Here is a 26,681-nt window from a genome sequence, read left to right as displayed (position 1 = left end):
CTACCGTGATCAAATTATGGAGCAGATGCGATTGGATGAATAGCCTAATCTGCTCCTAGGTCTTGTTATCTTACAGCAGATGTTGCTCTTGTTTGACAGAGCTGAGCCTAAAAGTTAGTCTGCAAATATCTTTCCTGATATGCTCTGAAGTGAATGAAACCATTTTTCACATTCAATAAATACTTTCCCTTGTAAAATGGAGGCACAAGAGCCTACAGAGGCTGGAATACGAAGCAAAATAAAACCGCCGGCTGAGCACAGCGTGTCAGGCAGCATCTGTGAGGGAAATGGGCAGTCGACCCTTTGACTGGATTCTCGAGTTCCTCCCGCAGTTTTATTGCCTTTGGTTGTAAATGATACGTGTTCGTTAATTGTGGGAAAAAAAACACTACAATAATTTTAACTCTTATTGAAACATGACTGTTGCTCAGATCGGGCTACAGATCATTATGTAAACAATCGAAGAGGGATTTTCCACGTCTCTGGCTGGCGGCGGCAGTTTAGAGGCGGAGCTGGAGGGCGGCGCTTTCCTAAAATGACAACCCTTTATAATTTGACTCATGGGTTTAAAGTCATTTTCGACACTTCTTGGCTTCCTTTCATTTGAAGGGAGAAAGTAGTGGAGAACAGGACGTCATGTTGTACCGCTGGGAGTCGGGCTCGCAGCCCGAAGTTTGCTCCGAGTTCGGGGACGCTCTCAACGGCGAACACATCCAACACATTTGCAGCCGGGATGACTTCACGATCTTTGTACTGGCAAACGGAAAAGTTTATAAGAAAGTCGTCGGAGGGAAAGCGCGACCTGGTAAGGAAAGCACGATAATAACATCTAGCTGTATATATCTGAAACGGATTTGCAACTGAGTCATGCGATGTATTGAGACTTCCTGGAATGTCATCGAAGTTTGTAGGGTTGGGAACAAACTGTACATTTGATAAATATCTTGGGATTATGGACGTTAGACTTTGGGCAAAAGGTGCCAAATTTTAATTTAGTATGAAGACATGAGGGATATTAAACGTCAGGACTGGAACAAAAATAACATTACACCGCAAAAGTTTAGTGGGTCGGTACCCTAACACTGAAGTGGATTCGGGTCCCGACCCCAAACGCCAGTTTACACTTTTAGAATCGGCGGGTGATGTTTGACCGGTGGAGTTACTTCCACCGGCATTCTGCTTTTGTTTTCATCCTTTTAAAAGCGTGGTTTTCATCCATTAAACATTGCGGCACGTTAGCTATGCATCAATTACGATTAGGATGAGCGTTGGGAACGCAGCGCCTGGGGGCGTACAGTGGGAATTGATCGTATTTTGAAGTTGGTTGGTTTCGGTTTTGCTTCAGACTCACAGTGATCGTGGCGCTGCTTCTGGTTCTGAAGACGGAAGGTGATGACGTTTCCGATGAAGTGGCGGAAAACGAAACTCCGCCTCAAGCAGGAGCTCCGCCTCTGGAGAGAGCTCTTTATTGAGGCTGGCAATCAGGGAACGCGATATTATAATCATTTGGAGGGAACCCTGGTGGATTCCGCTTGTTGTGCCACTTACATTCTGACCCAATTAACTGGCTGTCCCAAATCACCGACGTTTCATGGAAATAATTAAAAATGTATAAAAAGATAAGCCACTGTTTAACTGAGCAACATATTTCGTATTTAAATAAAATACAATATGAATTGGAACACCACCAATGCTGCTACAGTACTATAAAACTGTGCATAGTTCCTAATAGTTAAGATTGAAAAAATTCATTTATGGTGTGTGCAGGAAGGGGTAGCAACTCTGGTGAAGGGGCTTGTGTCCATTTTGGGCAGCTCACTTGTGGGGTAAGGTAATAGGGAGAAATGTATGTAATTTACAATCACCAACATTGAGTTGGGGGTTCACTTTAAAAGGCTGGTTTGACCTAATGACTTTCTTTCATAAAAAGTTCCAACGCACTTTGGTGTCCTAGGTTTTGAAGTTGAACAGACTGTTACAAGTTTTATTAAGCATAAAACAGCTCACTTTGTTTTATTTGCTGAAACCTACATTGGTGACCCTGATGCTTTTGGATAATTCCAGGAGATATTGAACATGCTGGCCAACACAGTTGCTTTGAAGCTGCTGGAGTTTTGGGAGCAAAAGACCGTCACTTGTTTTGTACAAGCTGAGGCCCAGTCTGCGAGAAATCACCAAACTCTAGTAGGTGGTAGCCTCGCTCAGCAGTTCCATGGCGGCAAGCGTAGTGAGTCTGCTTAAACAGCAACCTGAACAGGATAAATACCGGTCGCTGAATACTCACCTTTTACAGACTTTTGGACTATCGGAGTCTGAGCGCGGCAGTCAATTGCTCTCCCTGCCCGGCGATGCTTGGTATTCAGGACTAATGGACCACATTCTGTCCCTCCTGGGATATCACCATCCTTGACTTTCTAATTTATTATTAAAGAACTCTTCATGCAGCAAATGCCTGAAGAACTCTTCATGGCAGCAACACCACCTGGCCTATATATCCGAGTTCATACCCGATATACAACATTTGAAGGTGAGAAATAACGCTGTAGCTGATTGCCTCTCATGGCCAGCCGTTGAGGCTATACACATAGGGGTTGACTATGCTGGGATGGCAGCTGACCAAGTTACTGACACAGAGGTCCAGGCTTACTGAACAGCAGTCAAAGGCGTCTTGAGATTTTGGAGATGTTCTTTGTCATCCTTGCTCTAACAATGATGTCATCCAGGTAGCACTGAGTGCCTGGGCAGTCTTGCAGCACTATGGTCCATAGTTTTCTGCCAGAGTGCAGGTGCAGATGCTATTCCAAAAATAATAGAGGTAAAGTCCTTTGTGACTGAGTGTTTATGGTGTGTAATACTTTGGATTTATCTTCCATACCCATCTGTAGCTAGGCCTCATCTAAGTCCACTTTATTGAAGTGTTTCCCTCCAGAAACACTTTGCAAAAATATCCTCTATCCTGAGCAGAGGGTATTGAACTATTTTCAGTACTGTGTTGATGGTGACCTTAAAATCACATTAGATCCTGACAGCCCCATTCGTGGCTACTGGGACCACCGCTGTTGCCCATGGACTGTACTTAACCTTGGGAAGAATTCACTCAACCTCTGTGCAGTCTAGTTCACTGGCTTCTTTATCGCCGATGGTGTAGGGAACCGAATAGGCTTTGTAAAACTTTGGTGTGACATTTTCATTTAACATTATTTTAGCCTTAATATGTCAGAAATTTTCAATGACGTCTTTGAAGACTGCTGTGGTATCACCTAGTACCTTTCTTAATTCTCATCCGGTTGACTTGCAGGGGATGTGGCATGCAAATGGTGGATGGATCTCCAATCAAGTTGTAGTTCGTCTCAGCCACTCCCGAGCTCCCACAATGCTGGCCCTAATGTTTTAACCACAAACAAGCCCAATGTGGCTTGTTGCTGTACTTCACTGTTAAGAATGTCATTTTCACAGGTGTTATCTATTCTCCATTATAGGTTCTTATTTGGATATCTGCAGGCTTCAGCTCAATATCTTTGAAATGCCATTTAAATTCATTTCAAAGAATGACTGAATCAGCCGAGTCATGGTCCAATTCTATTTTAATTAATTTGTTCTTTACTTCTGGTGCAAGCCATATCGTTTGTCTCTTGTTAGTTTTTACCTTGTAAACATCAAGGCTTCTCAGTCCTGTGTCACTCTCATCATGATCAGATTTTCTATCAAAAGCATTCTCTTTTAGAAACTGCAACTTGACTTTTTATCTTTTTCTCCTCTGTGTGTAGTCCCTTTATTTTGGTCAACCTGTCATACCCTTTGTATGTGTCCTACTTTTTTTTTAACCCAAACATCTTGCTGCACTTCAGCAGGTAAGTAGTCATCTTGGGTTTGGTTAAAACTTCCACCCCACCGCTGTTATGTTCTGTAACTCTAAAACATAAAACTAATCGATTGAAAAACACAGGAGACAGGAGAGTGGGTGTGCTTTGTTTCTTTAAGTGAGGTGCACATTTATGAAGCGATGTAATGATGTATATCATTCATGTACTTTTACATATAACTGTCATGGTCCCATCTGGCAATCCCCCACCTTGCCTCTTGCCTCAAGATTTGGGCCTCGATCACCTCATTTAGATTCCAATCATTCCCAGGTACCACTAACTACACGTACCTGCTTCCCATCAAACGGCAGGATAAGAACCCTGTGACCACAGCAAGAAGAAGCCAGTTCATTGGTCAACTCTTGTGAGAGTAAACCTTGTTTCCTATTCCTGAGAACTATTAGTTCTAAGCTTCGCATCGTCTCCTGGATATTGGCTCCCCGTTTGCGGAGGTGCTACGCCTAATGACTCGGCCTCAGCATCTGTGTCCTGCACTTGGGTTCGTCCCCAGCCACGTCCTTGCAACAGAACAAACTGGCCAACATGAACCCAGCGGACACGAATCCTCTGCAACGAGCCCTCGCCAGCCAGGGCTCCCTATTGGGCTTGCACGATCAGCTGCTCCGGGAAGTCACGGAAAACCTCCGTTGCCTGTCAGTAGCCGTAAGAAAGGTCAGTGAACAGGTCGACCGAGTATCCACCCATCTTACCCCGTCAACTCCGGGAACGCCGTCTGACCAGCCCAGACAGTCTGTGGTGGCGACGCCCGAGGCGTCAACAACACGTCCGCTAAGGGAGCCGCGTGTCCCTGAACCAGAACCCCACGCCGGAGATCTGGGGAAGTGCCGGGCTTTTCTGCTACAATGCTCCCTGGTGTTCGAGCAGCAGCCATCCACGTACGCCACGGACAGATCTAAAATAGCTTACATTATGGGGTTGTTACGAGGAAATGCCTTAGCGTGGGCCACCGCGATTTGGGATAATCAGCCAGAGACCTGCTCTTCCTTCCCCACCTTCATCTCAGAAATAAGGAAGATTTTTGACCATCCCGTCTGCGGTAAAGATGCCACTAAGCGGCTACTCGCCCTCCATCAAGGCTCACGTAGTGTTGCAGAGTACTCCATGGAGTTCCGGACGCTAGCGGCCGACTCAGGCTGGAATGATGAGGCACTCCAGGAGGTATTCTGGCAAGGCCTCTGTGACAAGGTAAAGGACGAGTTGGCGACTAGGGATGACATTAACAGCCTGGATTCATTGATCTCCCTAGCCACCAGGGTGGACAACCGACTCCGCGAACGACAGAGGGAGAGAAATGGTCGTCCTTTGGCCACCCCACGGCATGCTTTACCATCTACTCCCAGCCCTAACCTCTCTCCTCCTCCCGTTCCTAGAATAGCATCCAGCCCAGCCGTTTCCACCACCCCGGGACAGGAACCAATGCAGCTGGAATGGAGCCGTCTTTCTCCCTCCAAGTGGCTCCGGAGATTAAGAGCAGGGGATTGTTTCTATTACATTTCAGTCTGGCCATTTTCGTGACACCTGTTCCCTTCGGCCAAAAGGGGAGGGATCACCAGTAGAAAGGGAGACCCAGTCCCTGTCCTTGTCTGCCCTGATAGACTCCGGTGCTGAATGGAATCTGTTGGATGAAGATATAGCAATCCAGGCCGGAATTCCTCGAGAGCCATTGACTACCCCTCTGGAAGCCCGGGCACTGAACGGAAGACTTCTGGCCCGAATCACTCACTGTACCCCACCACTGTCTTTGATTCTCTCGGGGAACCATCGGGAACAGGTACAATTTAACTTGATCTCCTCCCCTCAAGCCCCAATAGTTCTCGGGTACCCATGGTTGAGCTGCCACCAACCCTTGCATTGATTGGTCCACCGGGAGGATAGCCAGCTGGAGTCCGTTTTGTACGCCATCTGTCTGCAGTCGGCCCTTTCCCCTGTGAAAACCACCTCGACCTCACCTGCAGTTGAACCCCTTGACTTGTCCAGGGTTCCAGTGGGGTACCACGACTGGGATACGTGTTTAGTAAACAATGCGCCCTTTCCCTGCCTCCACACTGACCATATGATTGTGCTGTAGACCTTCTCCCCGGAGCTCCTCTGCCCACCAGTTGGCTGTATAACTTGTCCCGGCCAGAGAGGGAAGTAATGGAGGGTTACATCAGTGAATCTCTTGCGGCAGGCATCATCCGACCCTCATCCTCCCTGGTGGGTGCAGGGTTCTTCTTCGTGGGGAAGAAGGATGGTTCACTACGTCCCTGCATCGACTACCGAGGCCTAAATCATATAACCATAAAGAATAAGTACCCACTGCCTCTGATAAGTTCTGCGTTCGAACCACTTCACGGAGCCACCATCTTCTCGAAGTTGGAGCTACGAAGCGCCTACCATCTGGTCTGAATAAGGGAGGGGGACGAGTGGAAGATGGCATTCAATACCCCGTTAGGCCACATCGAGTACTTGGTCATGCCTTTTGGCCTCACCAATGCCCCTGCAGTCTTTCAAGTCCTGATTAACGATGCACTAAGAGATTTTATTAACCGCTTTGTGTTTGTCTATCTGGATGACATCCTAATCTTTTCCAGCAGTCCCCAGCAACACGTTCTTCATGTCCATCAAGTCCTGCAGAGGCTGGGGGAGAATAAGTTATTCGTAAAGGCGGAGAAGTGTGAATTCCACGTCCCCTCGGTCAGCTTCCTAGGTTATATCATCGAGAGCAGACAGGTGAGGGCTGATCCCGAGAAGATCCGGGCAGTGACGGAGTGGCCCAAACCCACGGACCGCAAGCAACTCCAACTGTTCCTGGGGTTTGCGATCTTTTATCGCCGGTTCATCAGAAACTACAGTCAGGTGGCGGCTCCTCTGACCCGACTTACCTCACCTGCCACACCTTTCCTTTGGAACTCCGAGGCGGACTCAGCATTCGCGGAACTAAAGAGGTGTTTCACATCTGCTCCCGTTCTGATTCAACCGGACCCCTCCAGTCAATTCATTGTGGAGGTTGATGCCTCCGACTCTGGGGTGGGAGCGGTACTGTCCCAACGTTCGGGCCCGGATCAGAAACTACATTCTTGTGCCGCCTTCTCTTGCCGACCGTCTCCCGCTGAACAAAATTACGACGTGGGGAACCGGGAGCTACTGGCGGTCAAGCTGGCATTGGAAGAATGGAGACACTGGTTGGAGGGGGCAGAACACCCGTACATCGTCTGGACAGACCATAAGAACCTTGAATATATCCAGACTGCCAAACGCCTGAATTCTCGCCAGGCCCGTTGGGCATTATTCTTTGGCCGGTTCAGGTTTACCCTCACGTACCGTCCAGGATCCAAGAACAGGAAGCTGGACACACTGTCCCGCCAGCATGATTCCAAGGATGACACCTCCAGTCCCGAGACTATCCTCCCACCTTCCTGCGTGATTGCCACCCTCACTTGGGAGATTGAGGCTAAAGTAAAGGAAGCCCAGCGGGACGACCCCGGCCCGGGCAATGAACCCTGCGATCGCCTGTACGTGCCCGCCTCCGTCAGGTCCCAGGTTCTCCAATGGAGGCACACATCCCGGTTCGCCTGCCACCCCGGGAGTGATTGGACCCTGGTTCTCCTGAGGAAGCTCTTCTGGTGGCCGTCCATGGAGGGGGACACCCATTCTTATGTCTCAGCTTGTTCCATCTGTGCCCAGGGAAAAGTCTCTCATCGACCACTTGCGGGACTACTTCGTCCTCTACCTGTCCCTGGTCGCCCCTGGTCACACATCGTCTTAGACTTCATCACCGGTCTACCCCCATCCCGCGGAAACACCACAGTCCTCACCATGGTAGACGATTCTCTAAGGCGGTGCACTCTGTGGCCCTCCCTAAACCTCCTTCCTCTCAGGAAACCGCAGATCTTCTCGTCCGCCACGTCTTCCGCCTTCACGGAATCCCCGCGGACATCGTCTCCGATCGAGATCTCCAGTTTGTCTCGCAAGTATGGAAGGCCTTCTGCCAAGCCTTGGGCGCATCGGTCAGCCTGTCATCTGGCTTTCACCCCCAGACGAACAGGCAGACGGAACGGGCAAACCAGGACCTGGAGGCGATGCTTCGTTGCGTAACGGCAAACAACCCATCGACCTGGAGCGACCACCTCCTGTGGGTTGAGTACGCCCACAACCCTCTGGTGAGCTCTGCCATTGGGAGGTCTCCGTTCGAGTGATCCCTTGGGTACCAACCCCCGCTGTTTCCCGCGCAAGAAGAGGAGATTGCAGTACCGTCGGCTCAGGACCATATTAATCAGTGCCTTAAGATTTGGGAGGAGACGTGCACGGCCCTACTCAAATCAACAAATCGAAATAAGAAGACAGCCGACAGACACCGCATCCTGGCGCCGGAGTAGCAACCTGGGCAGATGGTGTGGCTGGCCTCCAAGGACATCCCGCTCAAAAACAAACATAGGAAACTCGCCCCTCGCTTCCTGGGACCATTCAAGGTTGAAAGGGTAATCAGTCCCACAGTGGTCTGCCTAAAGCTGCCTATATCCATACGCATCCACCCAACCTTACATGTGTCTCAGTTAAAGCCAGTTTCCATCAGCCCTCTGTGTCCCCCCGCCGAGACTCCCCCACCTGCCCGTATCATTGACAACCATCCGGCATACACCGTCCGACGACTACTGGATGTGCGCCGTCGGGGCAGGGGTCTCCAATATCTTGTGGACTGGGAAGGGTACGGTCCAGAAGAGCGTTCCTGGGTCCCCCGCTCCTTCATCCTAGACCCTTCCCTCATCCCGGATTTTCATTGGGACCATCCGGACAGGCCGGGAGGATCGCCTGGAGGCTCCCATTGAGGGGGGCGGTACTGTTATGGTCCCGTCTGGCAATCCCCCACCTTGCCATTTGCCTCAAGATTTGGGCCTCGATCACCTCATTTAGATTCCAATCTTTGCCAGGTTCCACTAACTACACGCACCCACTTCCCATCAAACGGCAGGATAAAAACCCTATGACCACAGCAAGAAGCTGCCAGTTCGTTGGTCGACTCTTGTGAGAGTAAACCTTGTTTCCTATTCCTGAGAACTGTTAGTTCTAAGCTTCGCATCGTCTCCTGGATATCGGCTCCCCGTTCGCAGAGGTGCTACGCCTAACGACTCTGCCGCAGCATCTGTGTCCTGCACTCGGGTTCGTCCCCAGCCACGTCCTTGCAACAATAACCTGTAATGAATGATGTAAACAAGAAGGAATGTTTAATTAAACAGTGTACTTACAATATTATTCAAACATTACTGTAATATTAAATACACAGGTGGAAAAAAAGCCTGCTTGCAATTAGCCTGTCTATACTACTCATAATTTTATATAGGGTACCTCTATCAAGCCTTGCCTTGTTCTTCTACACTCCAGGGCATAAAGTCCTAATTTACTCAGCCTTTCCCTATAATCAGGTCCTCAAGTCCTGGCAACATCCTTGTAAGTTTTCTCTGTCCTTCTTCAATCTTACGGTCATCTTTCCTGTGACTAGAACGGCAGACAATCCTCAAATCAGACCAACATCTTACACAACTTCAACATGACAATCTTCCTGTGGTTTGTCCTCCCTCACACTTGTCTGCATTAAATTCCATCTGCCATTTTGCAGCCCTTTTTCCCAGCTAGTCCAGATCCCGCAGCAAGATTTGTTATCATTCAAACCATCGATGTGGATCGTGAACCTCTGTGGCCCTAGTATCAATACCCGTGTACTCCATTAGAAACAAACTTCAATAAAATCGAAGGCAAAACTTTGCAGCTCAGGAACAAGACTTGCAGCCCTCATGTCTGTGTTGGATATGATGCCAAATTGAATTAAATCTCTTCTGCCTGTTGCAACATTCTCTGCATATTCATGTGTTATCTAAAGGCCTGTGTGTTATTTTTAAAACACTACTATCACATCTGCTTCCATCTCTGGCAGGCCATTCTAGATGCCTACTACCCGCCCTTTGTGTAAAAGCAGTGTGCTCTGCCTATCTCCCTTAAACCTCTTCTCCTCTCACTTCAAATGCATGTTCTCTAGTATTTGCCATTTCTACCCTGTCTCTCACTGTCTCAGTGCCCCTCATAATTTTATATACTTTTATCAGGTTTCCCTCCGTCTCCATCAAATCCAGAGAAAGCAATCTAAGTTTGTCCAATCTCTACTTAGAGCACACAACCTCTAATCTAGGCAGCATCCTGGTAAACCTCTCAATAAACTGACCCATGAATTTCTATTTCTGTTTTCCATCAGGTAAATACTCCACTGTCCATGCCAGTACATGACACCCAATACCATGCACTAACTTGTTCTAATAATCTCTTGTATGTCACCTTAACACACATCAAATGGACCACATCCATTGCTCATGCATTATCTGTTCTATCTCCTACCTCTAAAAGTAACAATAGATTTGCCAAACATGATTACCCTTTTACTAATCAATGTTGACACTGCCTGATGCTATTTTTATTTTCTTTGTGTTATTTTCTGCCTTTTTAATAATTGATCCCGCCATTCTCTCTACTAATAACATCAGACTTACTGGTTCTAATTGCCCCATTTTGTCCTTCCCTCCTCTGATAAATAGTTTTGCTGCCTCCTGATCTGTGGGAATTTTTCCAGGATCTGTGGAATTTTGGAAAACGCTAACCAGTGTATCCACTAGCTCCATGTCTATCCAGTTGAAAACCATGGGATGCTGCTTATCAGTTCATGGGGCTGTACAGACTCTCAGTTACCGTGCCGATGAGACTTGAATTTGTGTATTATCTCATATGTTCGTGGTTAAATTGGCCACTCTCAATTGCTCCAGTGTGTGAATGGTAGAATCTGGGAGGAGGTAGATAAGCATTAATAATTTGTTTTCATTCAATGCAGGGAAGTTTGATGATTTCAAGAAACAGAAAATACACTTTGCGGATTGTGGGACATCGCATATTTTGTTTCTTTCTGAAACAGGAATTGTTTTCCACAGTGAAGTCAAATCAAAGAAATCTGCAGATAAGCAAAGAGTAATCTCCATTGCGAAACCAGAGTAAGAATTGTATTTTTCAAGTTCGAGCAAATTTGGTGTTTTTGTTTAATCTAGACTACTTTGTTAGACCATAAGACATAGGAGCAGAATTGGACCATTTGGTGTTACAAGTACACTCTGCCATTGGATCATGGCTAACTTATTATTTCCTTTCAAAGTCATTTTCCTGCCTTTTCCCTGTTACATTTGGCACCTTATTAATTAATAAACTCAACCTCTGCCTTATATTGACCTCCACAACCATCCATCTGTAACAATGAATTCCACAGATTCACCTCTGTCTGGCTAAAGAAATTACTCCTCATCTGTGTAAAAGGGACATCCTTTTATTCTGAGGCTATGCCCTCTGGTCCTAGACTCTCCCACCATAGGAAATATCCTCTCCATGTCTACTATATCCAAGCCTTTCATATTCACCAGGTTTCTATGAGATTCCCGTCATCCTTCTAATCTCCAGTGTTTACAGGCCCAGAGTGATCAACTGCTCCTCATCTATCAACTCTTTCTTCCCTGGGATCATTCTCATAATCCTCCTCTGAACCCTCTCTGATGCCAGTGCATCATTTCTTAGACACAGGGCCCACAGCTGCTCAATCCCTTTGCACCTCTGATTTCTCAATTTGCTCCCTATTTTGAAAATTGTCTACACCTTTATTCCTTCTACCAATGTGCATGATCATACACTTCCAAGCACTGCATTCCATCTGCCACTTCTTTTCCCATTCAATCTATTCAAGTCCTTTTGCAGACTTTCTGCTTCCTCATCACAACCTGACCCTCCACTTATCGTTGTGTCATTAAGGAAATTATCAGTAATATCGACAGGGAGAAGTTATCATCTTTTTGGTTTATCTGATTGTCCAATTAAGAAAAACATTTAAGGAATCTGCTGATTATTCAGTCTTGAAAGTTCAATGTAGTAGACACATTTATTGACAGTAGTTCTCCAGTGAGATAGAATCTCAATGGATTGAATGTTTGAATTTTGGAGAATTTTCTAACTTAGAAGGATAACTGCTGCCATCTGAGCCAATATTAACTCAGGTGGACTTAGCAAATACATCTTGTGTTGTTCTGCCTTGTTTGGTGGGCATGCTGTGTTGGTGCCAGAATGATTGGTGACACAATGCAGGCCGCTCCCAGCACTTCCTTGGGTGTTAACGCAAACAACGCATTTCACTATATAGACACACCTGAACCTGAATCTGACAGCGCCTTGACTTTCTTGCTACTGACTCCACTAAAGGGCAATTTTACAGTGGACAATTAACGAGCCAGTAGATTCAGAACATCAGATGAAAGCAGAATACCTAGGGAAATGCATAGGGAAAATATGCAAGTGCCACACAGAGCACTGAAGGTCAGGAATAAATCCAGGTTGCTGGGCCTGTGTGGCAGCAGCACTATCTCCTGCAACTTCTAAATATGAAAAGAGATGTTAAGGCAGAATCTCAGGTGAAATGAGGCAGATTAGATAAATATAACACTCAGTCATTGTACATCATTATGTTTATTTTCTTTTAATGTTCAGGCCATTTAGGAGTCTGTCTGAGAGAAATATTATTCAAGTGACATGTGGAAATGAACACTCACTGGCACTCTCCAAAGGTAAAAACTCAAATGAAATATCTTAAACTTGCTCAGACGTGTTATTACAACAAGAGACTGTACATCCTGCTCTGAGAATGAACAAATCAAAATTTGTCATGAAATGTGACATGCTTCCATCAAGACCAGCAAAGATCAAGTTATGGGACTGGCATTCCAGAGGCTGATACTAATGGACTCATGAGTTCAAACCCCACGAGGGGAATTGGGAAACATAAATGCAATAGTTATTAAAATCTGTGAAGTTAAATGCAAAGCAAAACTAAAGAATCTGCCCCCTCCCCCTTATCTGGATCCACCTATCACCTGCCAACTGTTCCAGGTACCTACCACACTTAACCTAACTCCATCCCTTTCCTCCACCTCTTTATATTGGCTACCTCCATTCTGTCTTTCAGTCCAGATGAAGGGTCTTAAACTCAGAACATCAGCAATGCTGCCTGATTTACTGAGTTTGCTGAGAATTGAACTTGCACTATAAATGACAGATTTAAGAGCATAAACCAAGATCATACCCTTGCATTAGACTGGCCTGTTGCAGCTCCTTACTGCATATGAGATTCTCCACTTTGGAAGTGGAGTCGCCCTAATTTTCTTTCATTTTCTTCACCATTGTAATGTTGAGAGTACCTCCTGCTTGTTGGATAAACAGATACACTTCCCCATGAATAACGGAGGTGACAATTTATAACCATTAATCACTCTGCCTTCTGCTGACTCAAGTTAGTTTATCGGATTCCACTCACCAGGACTCTCTGAAGAGGAATCCACTCTCAAACCTCTGACTGGGAAGCAAGAATACTGCCCCTGAGCCAGTGTTCACTGAATCTGGGCGTGAATAACTTGCAGGATGTCAAAACCTTGGGGGTGAAATCTGTCTTCCCTCATTTGTGCTGAAGTCAAGAACGTTGGTCTTCACCTCCTGACTTAAGACCATACAACCTATGTGCAGACTTAGGCCACGCATCAAGAAATGGTCAGTCTGCTGTGCCATTCCATCATAGCTGTTTTATTAACCTCAACCCATTCTCCTGCCTTTGGCACTTAACCTTTAATGCCCTGACTAATCACCCTCTGCGTAAAATATACCCAATGATTTGACCTTCACAGCATCAGTAGCAATAAATTCCACAGATTCACCAGCCTCTGGTTAAAGAAATTTCTCCTAATCTCTCTTCTAAATGCACATTCCTCTATTCTGAGGCTGTGCCCTCTGGTCCTCAACTTCCCCACTATAGGAAACATCCTCTCCACATCCACTCTATCTAGGCCTTTCAGTAATTGATAGGTTTCCATGAGATCCACCTCATTCTGCTAAACTCCAGTGAGGATTACAGGCCTGGAGCCATCAAATGCTCCTCATACATTAACCCTTCCATTCCTGGAATCATTCTTGTGTACCTCTGCACCTTCTCCAATGCCAGCACATAATTTCTTTGTTGCTCGCTGGGTCCCTTATCGATGAAACCTCAGAAATGGACAATGTATCATTGTTTGCTCACCATTTATAACAGGATCTTTGCTGCTTTGAGCATTATTTATGCTCAGTACTTTAAAAAAAGGTTAAAGTAGTTTTCTTATTTTCTCTTCTGAAAAATCAACATAACTTAATGCTTCAGCTATATATGTTGGAATCAAAAATGTAATTCCTTTTCTCATTTGATTTCTCTTCCAAGATGGTCAAGTCTTTGCCTGGGGATGTAACACCGATGGCCAGCTGGGTCTCGGTAAAAAAGATACCTTTTTTGAAAATGCTCAGGCTGTGCAAACATTTTCCGGAATCCCAGTGGCTCAGATTGCAGCTGGAGGAGAGCACAGCTTGGTCCTGACTGTCTCAGGGGCAGTATTTGCCTTTGGAAGAAACAATCATGGACAGTTAGGTCTCAAGGTCAAGGAAGGTAAGAACATTAGCTACAGTATCAGCTTTCATTTCTTTTCTGTAGCCTTAATTTCCAGGCCTGGTTTTGTACATTGATTATCCTATATTGACAATAGACCTTACTGACCACCACATCATGAGTTGTACATTTAACTGGGTATAATCCTCTGATAAATATAATCTGAAGCAAACCCAATTTAACCTAACAAACATGTCTCTGCTAAGGACTGGGCCTTTCAGTCAATTGCAAAACATGCCCTTCCACAAATGGCTTCAGCAAGCAACATTGTCAAACATCTTAAATGTTTGGGAATGTAACAACAGACATTCAAAAACTATCCAAAAGATAGACATAGTGTTAACTTTTTAAAAAATTTCTTTAGGAAGTTAAATAAATTCAAACGTTTAAAATTATTAAATATCTTAAGTCAATTAATGTCAATTACCTGTAACACGCCAGAGAATCTGAGGCAGGTCTAACATGACACAGTGCTGAGAGCACTTCCCTGTGACCATGTGGGGAAACAGCAGGAACGGTTGTGCTTTTGTTGGTCTTCAATACCAGAGCAGAGTCAGAATGACAGAAGTTAGGACCACTTCAGCAAATTTAGGACTTCTACAATCAAGCACGCTGCTTCTGTAGTCTGATTTCCAAGTTTATATGGGAGAACATGTCAACAGTTCACATGGAATGGTTGGTGTTTCTGATTGGTGAACATTCAGTCAACAGACTAGATATTCAATACATAATTTTGAACATAATGAAAGAGCTCCTCCGAATTCCATTGATAAGAAGGCAGAATTCTTAGACGTGACTGTTGTTGGAAAATCAGACCACAGTTTACATAATTTGAAATGAGTGCTAACTATTCATATATTCTTGAATGTTGAAGCAACCATTTAGCCTCTTTTGATTCCCTGACCAAAATGAACTCATCACCCAGAAGATTTAACAATAAGGAAAACATTATTGCATTATGACACTCCTGAACATTAGCATCCTTTGTAAGCGTTCACTCTGATATACAGGATGGAAGTTTACTACTACGTTAAGTGCAGTCAATGATTAAAATATAACATATATTTAATAATTCAATCAGTTTTAATTTGAACCTTCAGGGTAAATTGCCATTTGCTCAAGATAGATTTGAAGGAGTTATCATGTTAGAAACAGAGTGTGGACTGATTACTTTCATTCCATCTTGCAGATACTTTTATTCCCACACATGTGCAACTCTTAGCATGCAAGAGGACCATCTATGTTTCTTGTGGAGAAGAGCACTCTGCTGTTCTGACAAAGGTTTGCCTTGAAAGAGTTTTAAATCTTAATGGTTTGCTCTGTATTACTGAAGTGGGGGAATATTCCTCATTGTGATCAAAGTTGCAATCTGGTGAAAAGATTCAATGATTTAAAATCCCTGAGAAAGATGGTGAGAAAGCACTTCAATTAATCTCCTCTAGATATTGGCCCAGGGATTTCACATATGAGGTGTAATTAAAAACCAGAGAAGAAAGATCAGAGTGAAGAGACTATCCCGTGAGTTTGCACATGGATTAAACAGATAGGATTTTTTTTTTCAGATTGCCTTTGATTCATTTTGCTGGTTTTTTTTTCATCTTTAGAAAGGTTCAACAAAACAGAATATTTTTAGTTACCAAGGAAATATTTCAGTTAAGTCATGGAGTTACGTAGCTCAGAAACGGGTCCTTCGACTCACAGAATCTATGTCAACCATCATGTATACTCATTTCCAAAATCACAGTTGATTTGTCCCACATTCTCACAACTGTCCTCGGGTTCTATTAGTCACCTGTACACTTGGTACTATTTACCATGGCAATTTGCCTCCCACTCTTGAGAGGAAACTATAGAATCCACTGAAAGCCCACATGGTCGTGGGAGAAGCATGTAAAACTCCACAGAGACAGATTGAAACTAAGTGACTGGAGTTGTGAGGTAGAGCTCTACCAGGAGCATCTGTTGTCCCTATGTCTCCACAAGTATTGTGAAATAAAGGCCTTTGGAAATTGATAATAGTAATGTAAGACTATTTCAAGTTTTATCTTAAGTATTTCTTGAACGAGATTTTAATTATTTTTCCTGTAACAACAAAGACCTATTATCTCTCAACCCATTGACAACCTTGCATTTCTTTTCTAATTACTGTCACATCACTGACATCCCACAGAGAAATGGGACTAGCCTGAACTCTCGACCAGCATTTGGAAAGATGCCTGCAGCATTCTTAAAGCTAAAAGAAATGAAAATATAAATTCTGCATGTGTGGCATTTATTATAGCCCCAGAGCGAAAGTAAAACAATTTTATTGTTTTGAGATGTTGGTTAATTCTGGATAAATGTTCAGGTCAAGTTACAATTCTCGACCACTAGATGTCACTGTTATGTTTGGTAACTGTTACACGTTGGTCAATAAAAGGAGCACTCAACAAAGTCATGTACTGTATGTGTCAAAGTCTTTTAATTATTAAGTGAAGACATTGTTAAATCATTATTTTGTTCTCTAGGATGGATTTGTTTACACTTTTGGAGCTGGGGCATTCGGACAACTTGGACACAACTCAATAAAGGATGAGATCAAACCTCGTCTGGTTAGCGGACTCTTTGGAAAAAAAGTCTCTCAGATTGCATGTGGGAGGTGAGATGGTAATGAATGAACAAAAGTATACTGTTGGTTTCAGTCCATTTCATGTTTCAAGCAGAAGAGATCTAAGCTAACACAATTCTTTAGCCATTGATGGTGATTTGCATGTGAGTCTGTCCAGTCAAATGTTTCATCAGCTGCAGAGTTCAATAACCTGTGGTGCTGAGCAAGTCGAATGGATTCTTATTCCTCTCTGGAATAAGAATTACTTCATTGTCAGGGATGTAAGTGTGAAGCGCATAAGTTGGCAGGTGGAGTGAAGTGTGTTGAAAATATCCTCATCTTTACTTGAGGAGTCAATGTAAACTCTGATGATTTAGTTCTTATATTCGTGATTAAAATACACACGTCACAGTGCTGTAAAATTGCTGCCTCTATTGCCTGCCGACTGTGCATGTACACAATCACATGCAGTGGTCTTCAGAGAGAAATGAACGTGATGCTGTTGAAGTAGATTACATGATCAAAACATAACAAAAATGGACAACACTGTACAGAGGAGCTATGATGCTACTGTAAATAGCAGCTCTAAATATGCTACTCTAAATATCAATGGTAATAAATTATGGAGATCGGAAGACAATCAAGTTGTTCTGTTTTAACTACTGTACTTCTTTTCCACCAATCAGGGGAAGTTAATGTTTCTTTCTCTCGTGAAATGGCACTAATCAAATTCATTGCTCTGTATAGTTGGTGATCACCATTTGTACATTTTAAACAGCTACCACACACTGGCTTTCGTTCCATCGTCTGGCACCATCTATTCCTTTGGTTGCAGAGAGATGGGACAGCAGGGAAACATCCAAACCTATGAGCACTCTCTGCCTTTTCCCATCAACCTCCTGGACACACCTGACCATGGTGAATCTGAGAACGGTAAGCAAGAACAAAACCTTAAAGCTTGCAGCAGAGGACAAATTTAGAACTGGAATGATATTTAACTTGTGATTACAATAATTGTAATTTCATCAAGTTTTTTAATTTAATATGTAATAATGTATAGTCATACTACTACATTAAACATTAAATCCTGATGAATGGTCCTGGCCCGAAACTTCGACTGTTTACTCTTTTCCATAGATGTTGCCTGGCCTCCTGAGTTCCTCCAGCATTTTGTGTGTGTTGCTTTGGGTTTCTAGAATCTTCAGATTTTCTTGTGTTTGACATTAAAAACTAAAATAATTTTTGGATGAATCAGAATTAGCCATTTAGATATCAGATTCTGCAAACATAATTCAAGTTCCATTTAGTTAGTATATTTACATTTCCATAATCATTTATAATGGAAATGTACTGTGTGAACTTGTTATAATGTAATTTTGCCCTCCAGTTAGCAATTGTGGTGCAACGTCTTGGCAAGGGGAGGCTGTCCCTGCAAGCTCTTATTTGCATAAGCAGTTCCATTACATTCCATAAAGGCATTGAATCATTACAGTCCTAGAGAAAGTTCATTCAGCTTGAAGGATTAGAGGATAACTTGTGGCACTTGGGCCATTGACAGGGCTGGTGGTAGAAGAAAATCCCTGCCCTACTAAGCATCAGTTTTGATTGGTGGAATTGAACTAACAAGCTCAGATGGGAGTTCTGTGACATCTCCTTTCACTGTTCCCTCTCTGTGTTCTCTGTTGCTCTCCAGACTTTATGAAAGGTCTCAACCCGATAGGTTGACTGTTCATTTTCTCCCCCATAGATGCTGCATGACCAGCTGTGTTCCTCCATTACTTGTTTTGTGTAGTCAGAGATAAGCATCCTTTTGGTATTATATTCATGTTCTTAGAGTAAATAGCTAGCTCCACTATCTGTCTTTATGGCAGGAGGAAGAATGGACTAAGGATGGAAAGAAAATATATCGAGCTAATATATTTGTTGTTCCAAATAAATTTGGGTAATGAGAAAGCTGTTGAGAAAACACAAGATATGGGACACCAGGAGGATCCATGAGAAGTTTGACAATCATCTTGAGTTGGTCAAGAGAATAACTTCAGAATTAATGACACAGGTCACATTTACCATAATACAGTTTAACTATCAAATTATAAGATTTGTGGTTTTCAACTTTGTATCTGCATTATACTTGCATATGGAAAATGGGATTGCTGTAGATGGGCATCTAGGTTTAGCATGGACAAGTTGGGCTGAAGGGCCTGCTTTTGTGCTCTTTAAGTCTATGAAGGCTTGAACCTCTTCTTTAAAAAAACAGTGAACAAAGGAGTGATCACTGCAGATGAGAAAGGTGATGGAATTCTTGCAACTATCCCTAAAATCCCAGTCAGACACCTGCACAGAAATGTACTTAATTCCCTTTTTCTGTGGCCTTGTAAATTATTTTTTGCTGCACTTTGAAGCATCTGCTAATGGGAATAGTTTGTCTCTGTTCATCAGTTGAAAACTATTATGTCAACCTAATAGAAAACTATGACAGGAATGCACCAGGCTACAAACTGAATATATTGTGGAGAGATATTGACATAGTTTCAGCAACAATGCTGTCCATCTAACATGAATTCATGTAATTTTGCAGACTGTTCAATTAAACGAGGTGCCAGAAGAATGTTTGCTGGGGCAAGCCAAAGCTTTGCAGTATGCAATGAAGAAGAGGTAAGAAGATAAGTAAAGGTTAAAACCACAATGAGAAGATGATGGTGGTGTAATTTTGCCACAGGAATGGGAGCCTATTTGGTTTGCCTAACATCTTATATTTAAATAGTTTAATAAGTTCCAAGAGATTGATAGAGGCAGATTTAACAATAAAGTTCAAAAGGTACAAATGTGAAACTCGGACATATCAAGGGTAAAATAGTGTTAAATGAAAATGCCACACTCAATTTTTAGAAGGCCTGTCTGGTTCCTTATACAATCCATGAAAAAATAGCCAGTGAGCTGGATTGCATGGAGGCTGAAGGAATTCTTTCCAAGGTTGAGTGCAATGACAATTGTCCCAGTAGCCAAGAAGAATGGATCTGTCAGGATTTGTGATGATTTTAAGGTCACCATCAACCCAGTAATGGAAGTAGATCAATATCATCTGACCAGGATGGAGGATATCTTTGCAAACCTTTCTGGAGGGAAACACTTCAGCAAAGTAGACTTAGCTGTGGCCTACCTACAAATGGAGATGGAAGAAGAGTCCATAGTGTTTCTCAGCATAAACACTCACAAAGGGTTTTATCGCTATAATAGGCTTATTTTTGGAGTAGCATCTGCACTTGCACTCTAGCAGAAAGCTATGAACAAAGCATTGTATTACCTGGACGACGTCATTGTTTTTGCTAAGGATGACAAGGAACATCTCTAAAACCTCAAGACAATGTTAAAAGTTTAGAAGATTATGGGCAAAAAGCACAATGTGACCAAGTGTGAATTCTTTAAAGCGAGCGTCACGGTGATCACACTATTGACGCACAAGGATTACACAAGTGTGCTGAGAAAATTCAAGCATTGTGGATGCCCCAAGGTGTGTCACAGTTCCAGTCATTTTAATGATTCGTCAATTACTATAATGGGTTTCTGCCAAACCTGGCTACTGTGCTCAGCCCCTTGAACTCGTTACTACAGATGGGGAAGAAATGGCAATGAACAAAGCAGTGTGAGGTGCGAGGTGGTTTCCAAAAGGGAAATCAAATGGTGATGTCAGACACTGTACTCATACATTATGACTCAAATCATTCAGTGAAACTTGCCCATAACGCCTCATCTTGTGATTTAGGTGCAGTGATGTCTCATGTTATCAGTGATGAAAGTGAATGCCCCATTGCCCCTGCATCACATACCCTTACCACTGCAGAGGTAAATTTAGCACAGTCTGACAGAGGCATTGAGCCTGTTTTGGGGGTGTAAAACATCTCAACCAGTGCTATTATTGGAGAGAGTTTACCCTTACTACTGATCATCAACCACTAGTGTCCATTTTCAGTTCACAGAAGGGTGTTCCACGAACAGCAGCGACACAAATGCAAAAAAGTGCTTGGTTTCTTGGAACACCAATTACAAGTATTGAAATCAGGAGAACAACTAATCTTGGAAATATTGATGGATTGTCCTGTTTACCCTTGGAAAAGGAAATACCTGAAAAATTTACAAAGAGGATATATTCTCTCCAATGCAAATTGGAAGTCTCCCTATTATGGCAGAGATTGTTGTGTTCATTATTGAGGGATAGTGCAGAGCACACCAGCATGCCAGAGTGCAGGATACTGAATTGAACTTTACTGATCACCCAACTTGTACAGTGTGAGAGTCCCCCTTTGTGGGAGTGGCTAACTGAGTGGCACAGGAGTAACAATATTAACTACCACTACATCTCCCCTTCTTTAAAAAACAGAAAAACTAGGTATGTCCATTGAACTCCACTGAAATTATAGTCACTGAAATTGAACGATTCAGTTCACTTTACCCATAGCACACAACTTATGCTCCTTACATAAACATAAAAAAGATTTGCCAACATTCTAACTGCCTTTCCCTTTGATTTTAAAGGTCTCTCACTCACTTTGTATATAAGAGAATTATAGCTCTTTTTCTTTGTTTTTTATTATCTCTCTCACTCTTTGTGTTGTTTTTCTCCTTTTTTCACCAATTCGTTTGTTAAAAAAATCATATTTTGTGAAATGTTTTCAACATTAGGACTCTTTTAAAAAAAGACACGCAAAATCTAATGGAGGGCAAGTAGACTACCTGAACACTCCGGCAAAATGAGAGGATTATTCTGCCTATTTAGTCACTTGTCCTAAGCGTATCTCTGTATTGGGACAGATAAATGACCTGATCTGGTGTCGGCTCCTTTAAGTGTTGGAGCAGTTAGAGATTTTTGAACAGGCGCGTCCACGTCACGCAAGTGATCCTCGTCAAAAGTATCAGGCCACTCTATTTCTTCCTCTACCTTTCGTGGACTTCGAAGGTGCACGAGTGCACACCTTTTCCACTTGGTTTCACCTTGTGATGCTCTGATCACGAACAATCATGGTGCATGCTGCTTTTGGCTTTGTTCCTTTGGTGAATTGGCCTGAAACCCAAACAACTTCACCACTCCTGAGCGGCGACAAAGATTTTGTTCTATGTCTGAGGTCATGTATGCTTTTTGTTTTCTCACACTGTATTGTCTCACAATTTCTTACTTTGTCTCAGTGAAGGTGGAGAAGGGAAGGAAGAACAGGCCAGGTCTCCGGCCCGTTGACAGCTCAGATGGATGGTAGCCATTCGCAAGGGGTGTGGAGCGATAAGCTAGTACAGCTTTTTAGGGGTCATTTGCCTTCATCAGGAGACTCTTTAACAGTTTGTACTGCTCTTTCTGCTTCTCCATTTGCTGGTGGGCACTGTGGATTGCTTGTCTGGTTTTTAAACTTATTGTCCCTAGCAAAAGCTTTGAATTTTGAGCAGTTGAGTTGTGGACCATTGAGATGTGGACCGTTGATATTCAGTTTACTCCGTGATGCAGGAAAGCTTTCATGTACCTGAGCTAAGTAGATGTTGGTATTTTCCATGAGGGCAGAGTCAGCTTCTGTCCACTCACTTTTGCATGGCATCCTCAACAGAGATTTGCCGGGGACATGTTCAGTGTCGTAACAATATCGTATAAGCCTCAATCTGAATCTTTGCAGACGTGGAGGTAAGTCATCCAAGAGTTTCGAGCTCAGGAGGCTGGCAAGTGGCTTATGGTCTGTTTCAAGTAAGAAATTAGTGCCTATCAAGTAGCAGCTGAAGTATTCAGAAGCCCAGACGAGAGCTAGTGTCTCCTTTTCGATTTGGGCATAACACTGTTCAGTATGAGTCAGTGCTCTTATTGCATTTGCCACTGGTCTCCATACACCACTGCAGAATTGCATGAGCACTCCCCCTAGGCTAAAGGAAGAGGTGCCTGTTGAGATGTTTGTTGCTTTATTCGGATCGAAGTACACTAATGTTGGTGGAGAGATAAGCTCTGCTTTAAGTCATGAGAATAACTTCTGCTGTGGTGCCGCCCAGGTCCAAAATTTTCTCAGAGAGAGGAGGTTATAGATTGGCTTTGTTTACTCTGCCAAATCTGGAATGAACTTTCCCAGCTGGTTTTCCATGCCAAGGAAACTGCGGATGTCTGGTATATTTGTAGGTTGTTCCATATTCCGAACTCCTGCCAGTTTGTCTGAATCTGGTTGCACTCCCTCTGAGGACAGTTGGTGACCTAAGAACTTCATCTCCAACTTTGCAAATTCACATTTCTCTTTGTTCAGTTTCTTCAAGGAAGCTTTCACTCTTTTGTCATGTTCCTCACTTGAGCCTCCGACGATGAGTATGTCATCCATGTGGCAGACTACTCCTTCTAGTCATTCCAAAATTTGGTTCATTCTAATGTGAAAGAATTCAGGGGCTGACAAGATGCCAAAAGGGAGCCTGTGGAAGGCATAGCGTCCATAAAGTGTGATAAAGGTTGGGAGCATCTGTGACTCAGGAACTAAACAGATCTGCTGGTACCCTGAGATTGCATCTAGTTTGGTGAAGAACTTTGCTCCACCCAGCATACCCAACGTGTACTCAATAGAGGGCAGAATAAACTTCTCTCACCTCACTGCATTATTCAATTTTATAAGATCAACACAGATCCTTGCTGTGCCATCTGGCTTGGGAACACAAACAATGCCTGCACACCAGTCAGAAGGTCCATTCACTCTAGTAATGATGTAAAGCGCCTCCATTCTCTCAAGTTCAGCTTTGATTTTGTTCATCAATGGGACTAGTATACTCCTCGCTGTGGTCAGGGGGCAGGGCTTCACTCCTGGCTTCAGTTGGATAAGGCACTCTTCTTTCAATACCACCAGGCCTGTGAACAACTCCGAGTACCTCTCTTGCCACCCTTGTAATAGGCTTCAGCTTCTCGATGGCATGTCATCCCAGTAGTGGTGAGAAGAGATTCTGAATAACATATTCATCCTCTTTTAACTGTTTCTCATTTTTACGGCTGGAAGTAATAAACATTCTTTGCACACTAAGCCTATGTTTTCCTGGCCCCATGAGCACTCACTTTGTTGGGTTTGGTGTAATGCCTGTTTCCTTCGCCAGTTTTGTGAACAGACATTCAGAGATGTTGATGACATCTGCCCCAGTGCCCATTTTGAACATCACTGTTTCATTTGGCAACTGAACCGTAGTACACCACCCATGTCTGTTTAAATCTAGAGCCCCGAGCAAAGCTCTCTCTTCATCTGAATCGTGGTTTTCTTTGACCATGTGAAAAACTGATTTTGAGTGACATTCGCTTTTCTTTTTTTTTTTAATTTTATTTTTATTTGGATAAGGAGTTCACAATTATCATGTACTTTTTTCACACATATAACCTTTTCCATTTTTTATATGTATAAAACTACAATTATTTATACATTCTTAAGTACACATTGAGATGATATAAAAGCAAAATAAACATTTAAATAGATAATTATGTACTGTTTTTTTTTGTTTTTTTGGAAAATAGAGAATTAACACAAGTAAAGGGAAAGATTTGGGAAAGGGATAAAGAAAATGAAAAAATTAAGTAAATAAGTACATAGGGATTGGATAATTATGTCTGCGGGCGGGAACAAGCACGAACAAATTGGGATATAAACACCTACAATGGTTGGTATATAGGCTTGTATGCAACATTTTGGACCAGTGGAAATGGTCCAGAAGGGTTGTATGGAAACTATTATTACCATTTTTCTTAACAACTAATTTCATTACTTAGCCTAATAGGTTAGATTTACCACAGACATTCGCTTTTCTAATGGCCAACTCTATTGCATTGGTGTCATTTCTCTTCTTTTGCTGGGCTGAGCTCTTTGATGTGCAGTAGAGACTTGCCGCATCTTCTGCAGTTGAACATTTTACCTGCTCTTTGTTTCACTTGTCTGTTTAGCTTGAGCTGAGCTCTATTGTCACCTCCTTCTATCGTCTTTCAAACTGCACCTTGTCTGTACCATTTTTTTTGTACAGCTTTACCTCAGCTTCATTTTCATGCCTGAGTTCTGCCTGTTGCTGGTGAACATTTTAATTCTGCATGACCATAGTAATAGCGTTCTTTGGTGTGAGATTTGCCTGAAACTGAAGTCTTGCTGACAATTTGGGATCTAGTAGCCCGAGAACAATCCTGTCTGTAAGAAGCTCACCTCTCAGATTTCCATATTCACCGTTGGCTGACAGGACGTACAATGCTGTGATGAAGTCATTTACACTTTCATCTGGCTCCTGTTTTCTGGAGTCTCATATATCACATTTTGCTGTCTTGTCAAATATTACATCTGCACTGTACCATTTTGCTACAAATGGCTTGGCGAAAACATGTTCCCAGGGTCTAAAGAACACACGGTAAGCAATGTTAGCAGAACACACTACACTAACACTGAGTCAGCAGCTCACAAAGTTCTTACTCTTCTCTCAAAGTCAAGTTCTCTGGCTGAGCAGAAGGTTCAGAGAAAGAGTCTCTCACCCAGTCATACACTTGTGTTGAAAGGGAGGAATAAATTTGCTCTTCAGTTCTTCCCACTGGTTTTCAATAAGACTTTCTGATATCCTTCCTCTCTCTCAAGCCCAAGGAGCAATGGAAGATTTCCATTTGCAACATGATTTTTCCAAAGATTCAGTTTCCTCTTAAGACCAAGAATCTTGTCACTTGATGTCAAAACATTTCTCCAGGGCCCTGCAGAGACTTGTTCAACTGGTTCATATGATGAAAAACGTCTGCTCGGTAGGTTCGTTTCTGCAGCCATTCTTCATCTTCAGAGCACTCAGCAAAATCTGGCCTATTTTCTTGAAAGTACTCCTGTAATTCACCTTTCAACTCAAATACCCTGTTGAGAACTCTTCCTCTCCTAAGCCACCAGATTTCTGTATGTAGCAGGAGATTGGTGTGACATTTGTCCAGGTCTTCACACAGTCTTTTAAACATGAACTGGTCCTAAAGCTACTAAATAACTTGCTTCCTGAATCCTTTTACTGACTGTTAATTTATTTTCAAAATCTTTAATCTGTTTGTTTTGAGATTCCAATAGTCATTTAAAATTAGCACTTTTGCTTGTCATGTGGCTGTGTTTTGTAATGATGTGACTTTTCAATTTTGCTGGAGCCATTGCTACATTTGTAACTTGCTTACCACAGACGAGGCACAATGGAATAGGACAACTTGGATCACTAATCCATGTAAAACATTAATAAGTAGCTTTCATTGTAAAGGCAAACTTTTTAAAGTCCATTTTTGCACAAGTGCAGTGAAATGACTCAGAAGATTGTAATTCTTCATTATTAACCTTATCAGAATTGTTCGTAGGCCTAGGCCTAGAATCTTCCTCTTCCATCTCAAACCTCCTCTTCAAAAATCACCACACTGAACCATTTCCCTCCAATCTTCTACTACACTGGTAGTTATTTGGCTCCCATAAATCAGTTGGCGTGTAAGTGAAGTTGGGGGAGGTAATTCGGGATGCAGAGGCTGATGTCACAGCCCAAGTTGGGCGAGTCCATTCAATGCTCAGAAAACACACTTCATGCTTCTCATCAGCCTGTCGTCCTCTCCTCTGTGCAATACAATGCTCACCAATTATCAGCCTATCGTTCTCTCCTATGTGCAATACAGTGCTCACCAATTATCAACAGCCTCCCATCTTGTGTCAAAAACTGAGAATAGACTCAACCA

At 43.1% G+C, this 26,681-nt stretch overlaps 1 protein-coding gene across 4 annotated transcripts in view; it reads left to right on the top strand.

Moving 5' to 3' along the window:
• Positions 1 to 336: 336 nt before the first annotated feature.
• Positions 337 to 26,681, top strand: part of LOC134345718 (probable E3 ubiquitin-protein ligase HERC3) — a 71,725-nt gene continuing 45,380 nt past the window's right edge. For 3 of the 4 annotated variants that reach the window (XM_063046838.1, XM_063046837.1, XM_063046836.1), the window contains exons 1-8: positions 337 to 805; positions 10,738 to 10,894; positions 12,426 to 12,502; positions 14,179 to 14,400; positions 15,590 to 15,681; positions 16,908 to 17,038; positions 17,766 to 17,920; positions 19,566 to 19,642. In XM_063046838.1, the coding sequence (XP_062902908.1) occupies positions 637 to 805; positions 10,738 to 10,894; positions 12,426 to 12,502; positions 14,179 to 14,400; positions 15,590 to 15,681; positions 16,908 to 17,038; positions 17,766 to 17,920; positions 19,566 to 19,642 (1,080 nt within the window). In that variant the 5' untranslated portion in view covers positions 337 to 636. The remainder of the gene's footprint in view (positions 806 to 10,737; positions 10,895 to 12,425; positions 12,503 to 14,178; positions 14,401 to 15,589; positions 15,682 to 16,907; positions 17,039 to 17,765; positions 17,921 to 19,565; positions 19,643 to 26,681) is intronic. The other variant, XM_063046835.1, reaches the window with a different exon arrangement.

This window comes from Mobula hypostoma, chromosome 4 (assembly GCF_963921235.1).
Source record: "Mobula hypostoma chromosome 4, sMobHyp1.1, whole genome shotgun sequence".
Lineage (NCBI taxonomy): Eukaryota > Metazoa > Chordata > Chondrichthyes > Myliobatiformes > Myliobatidae > Mobula > Mobula hypostoma.
The sequence above is the reverse complement of the archived record's forward strand: the minus strand, read 5'-3'. Positions and strand labels throughout refer to the sequence as shown.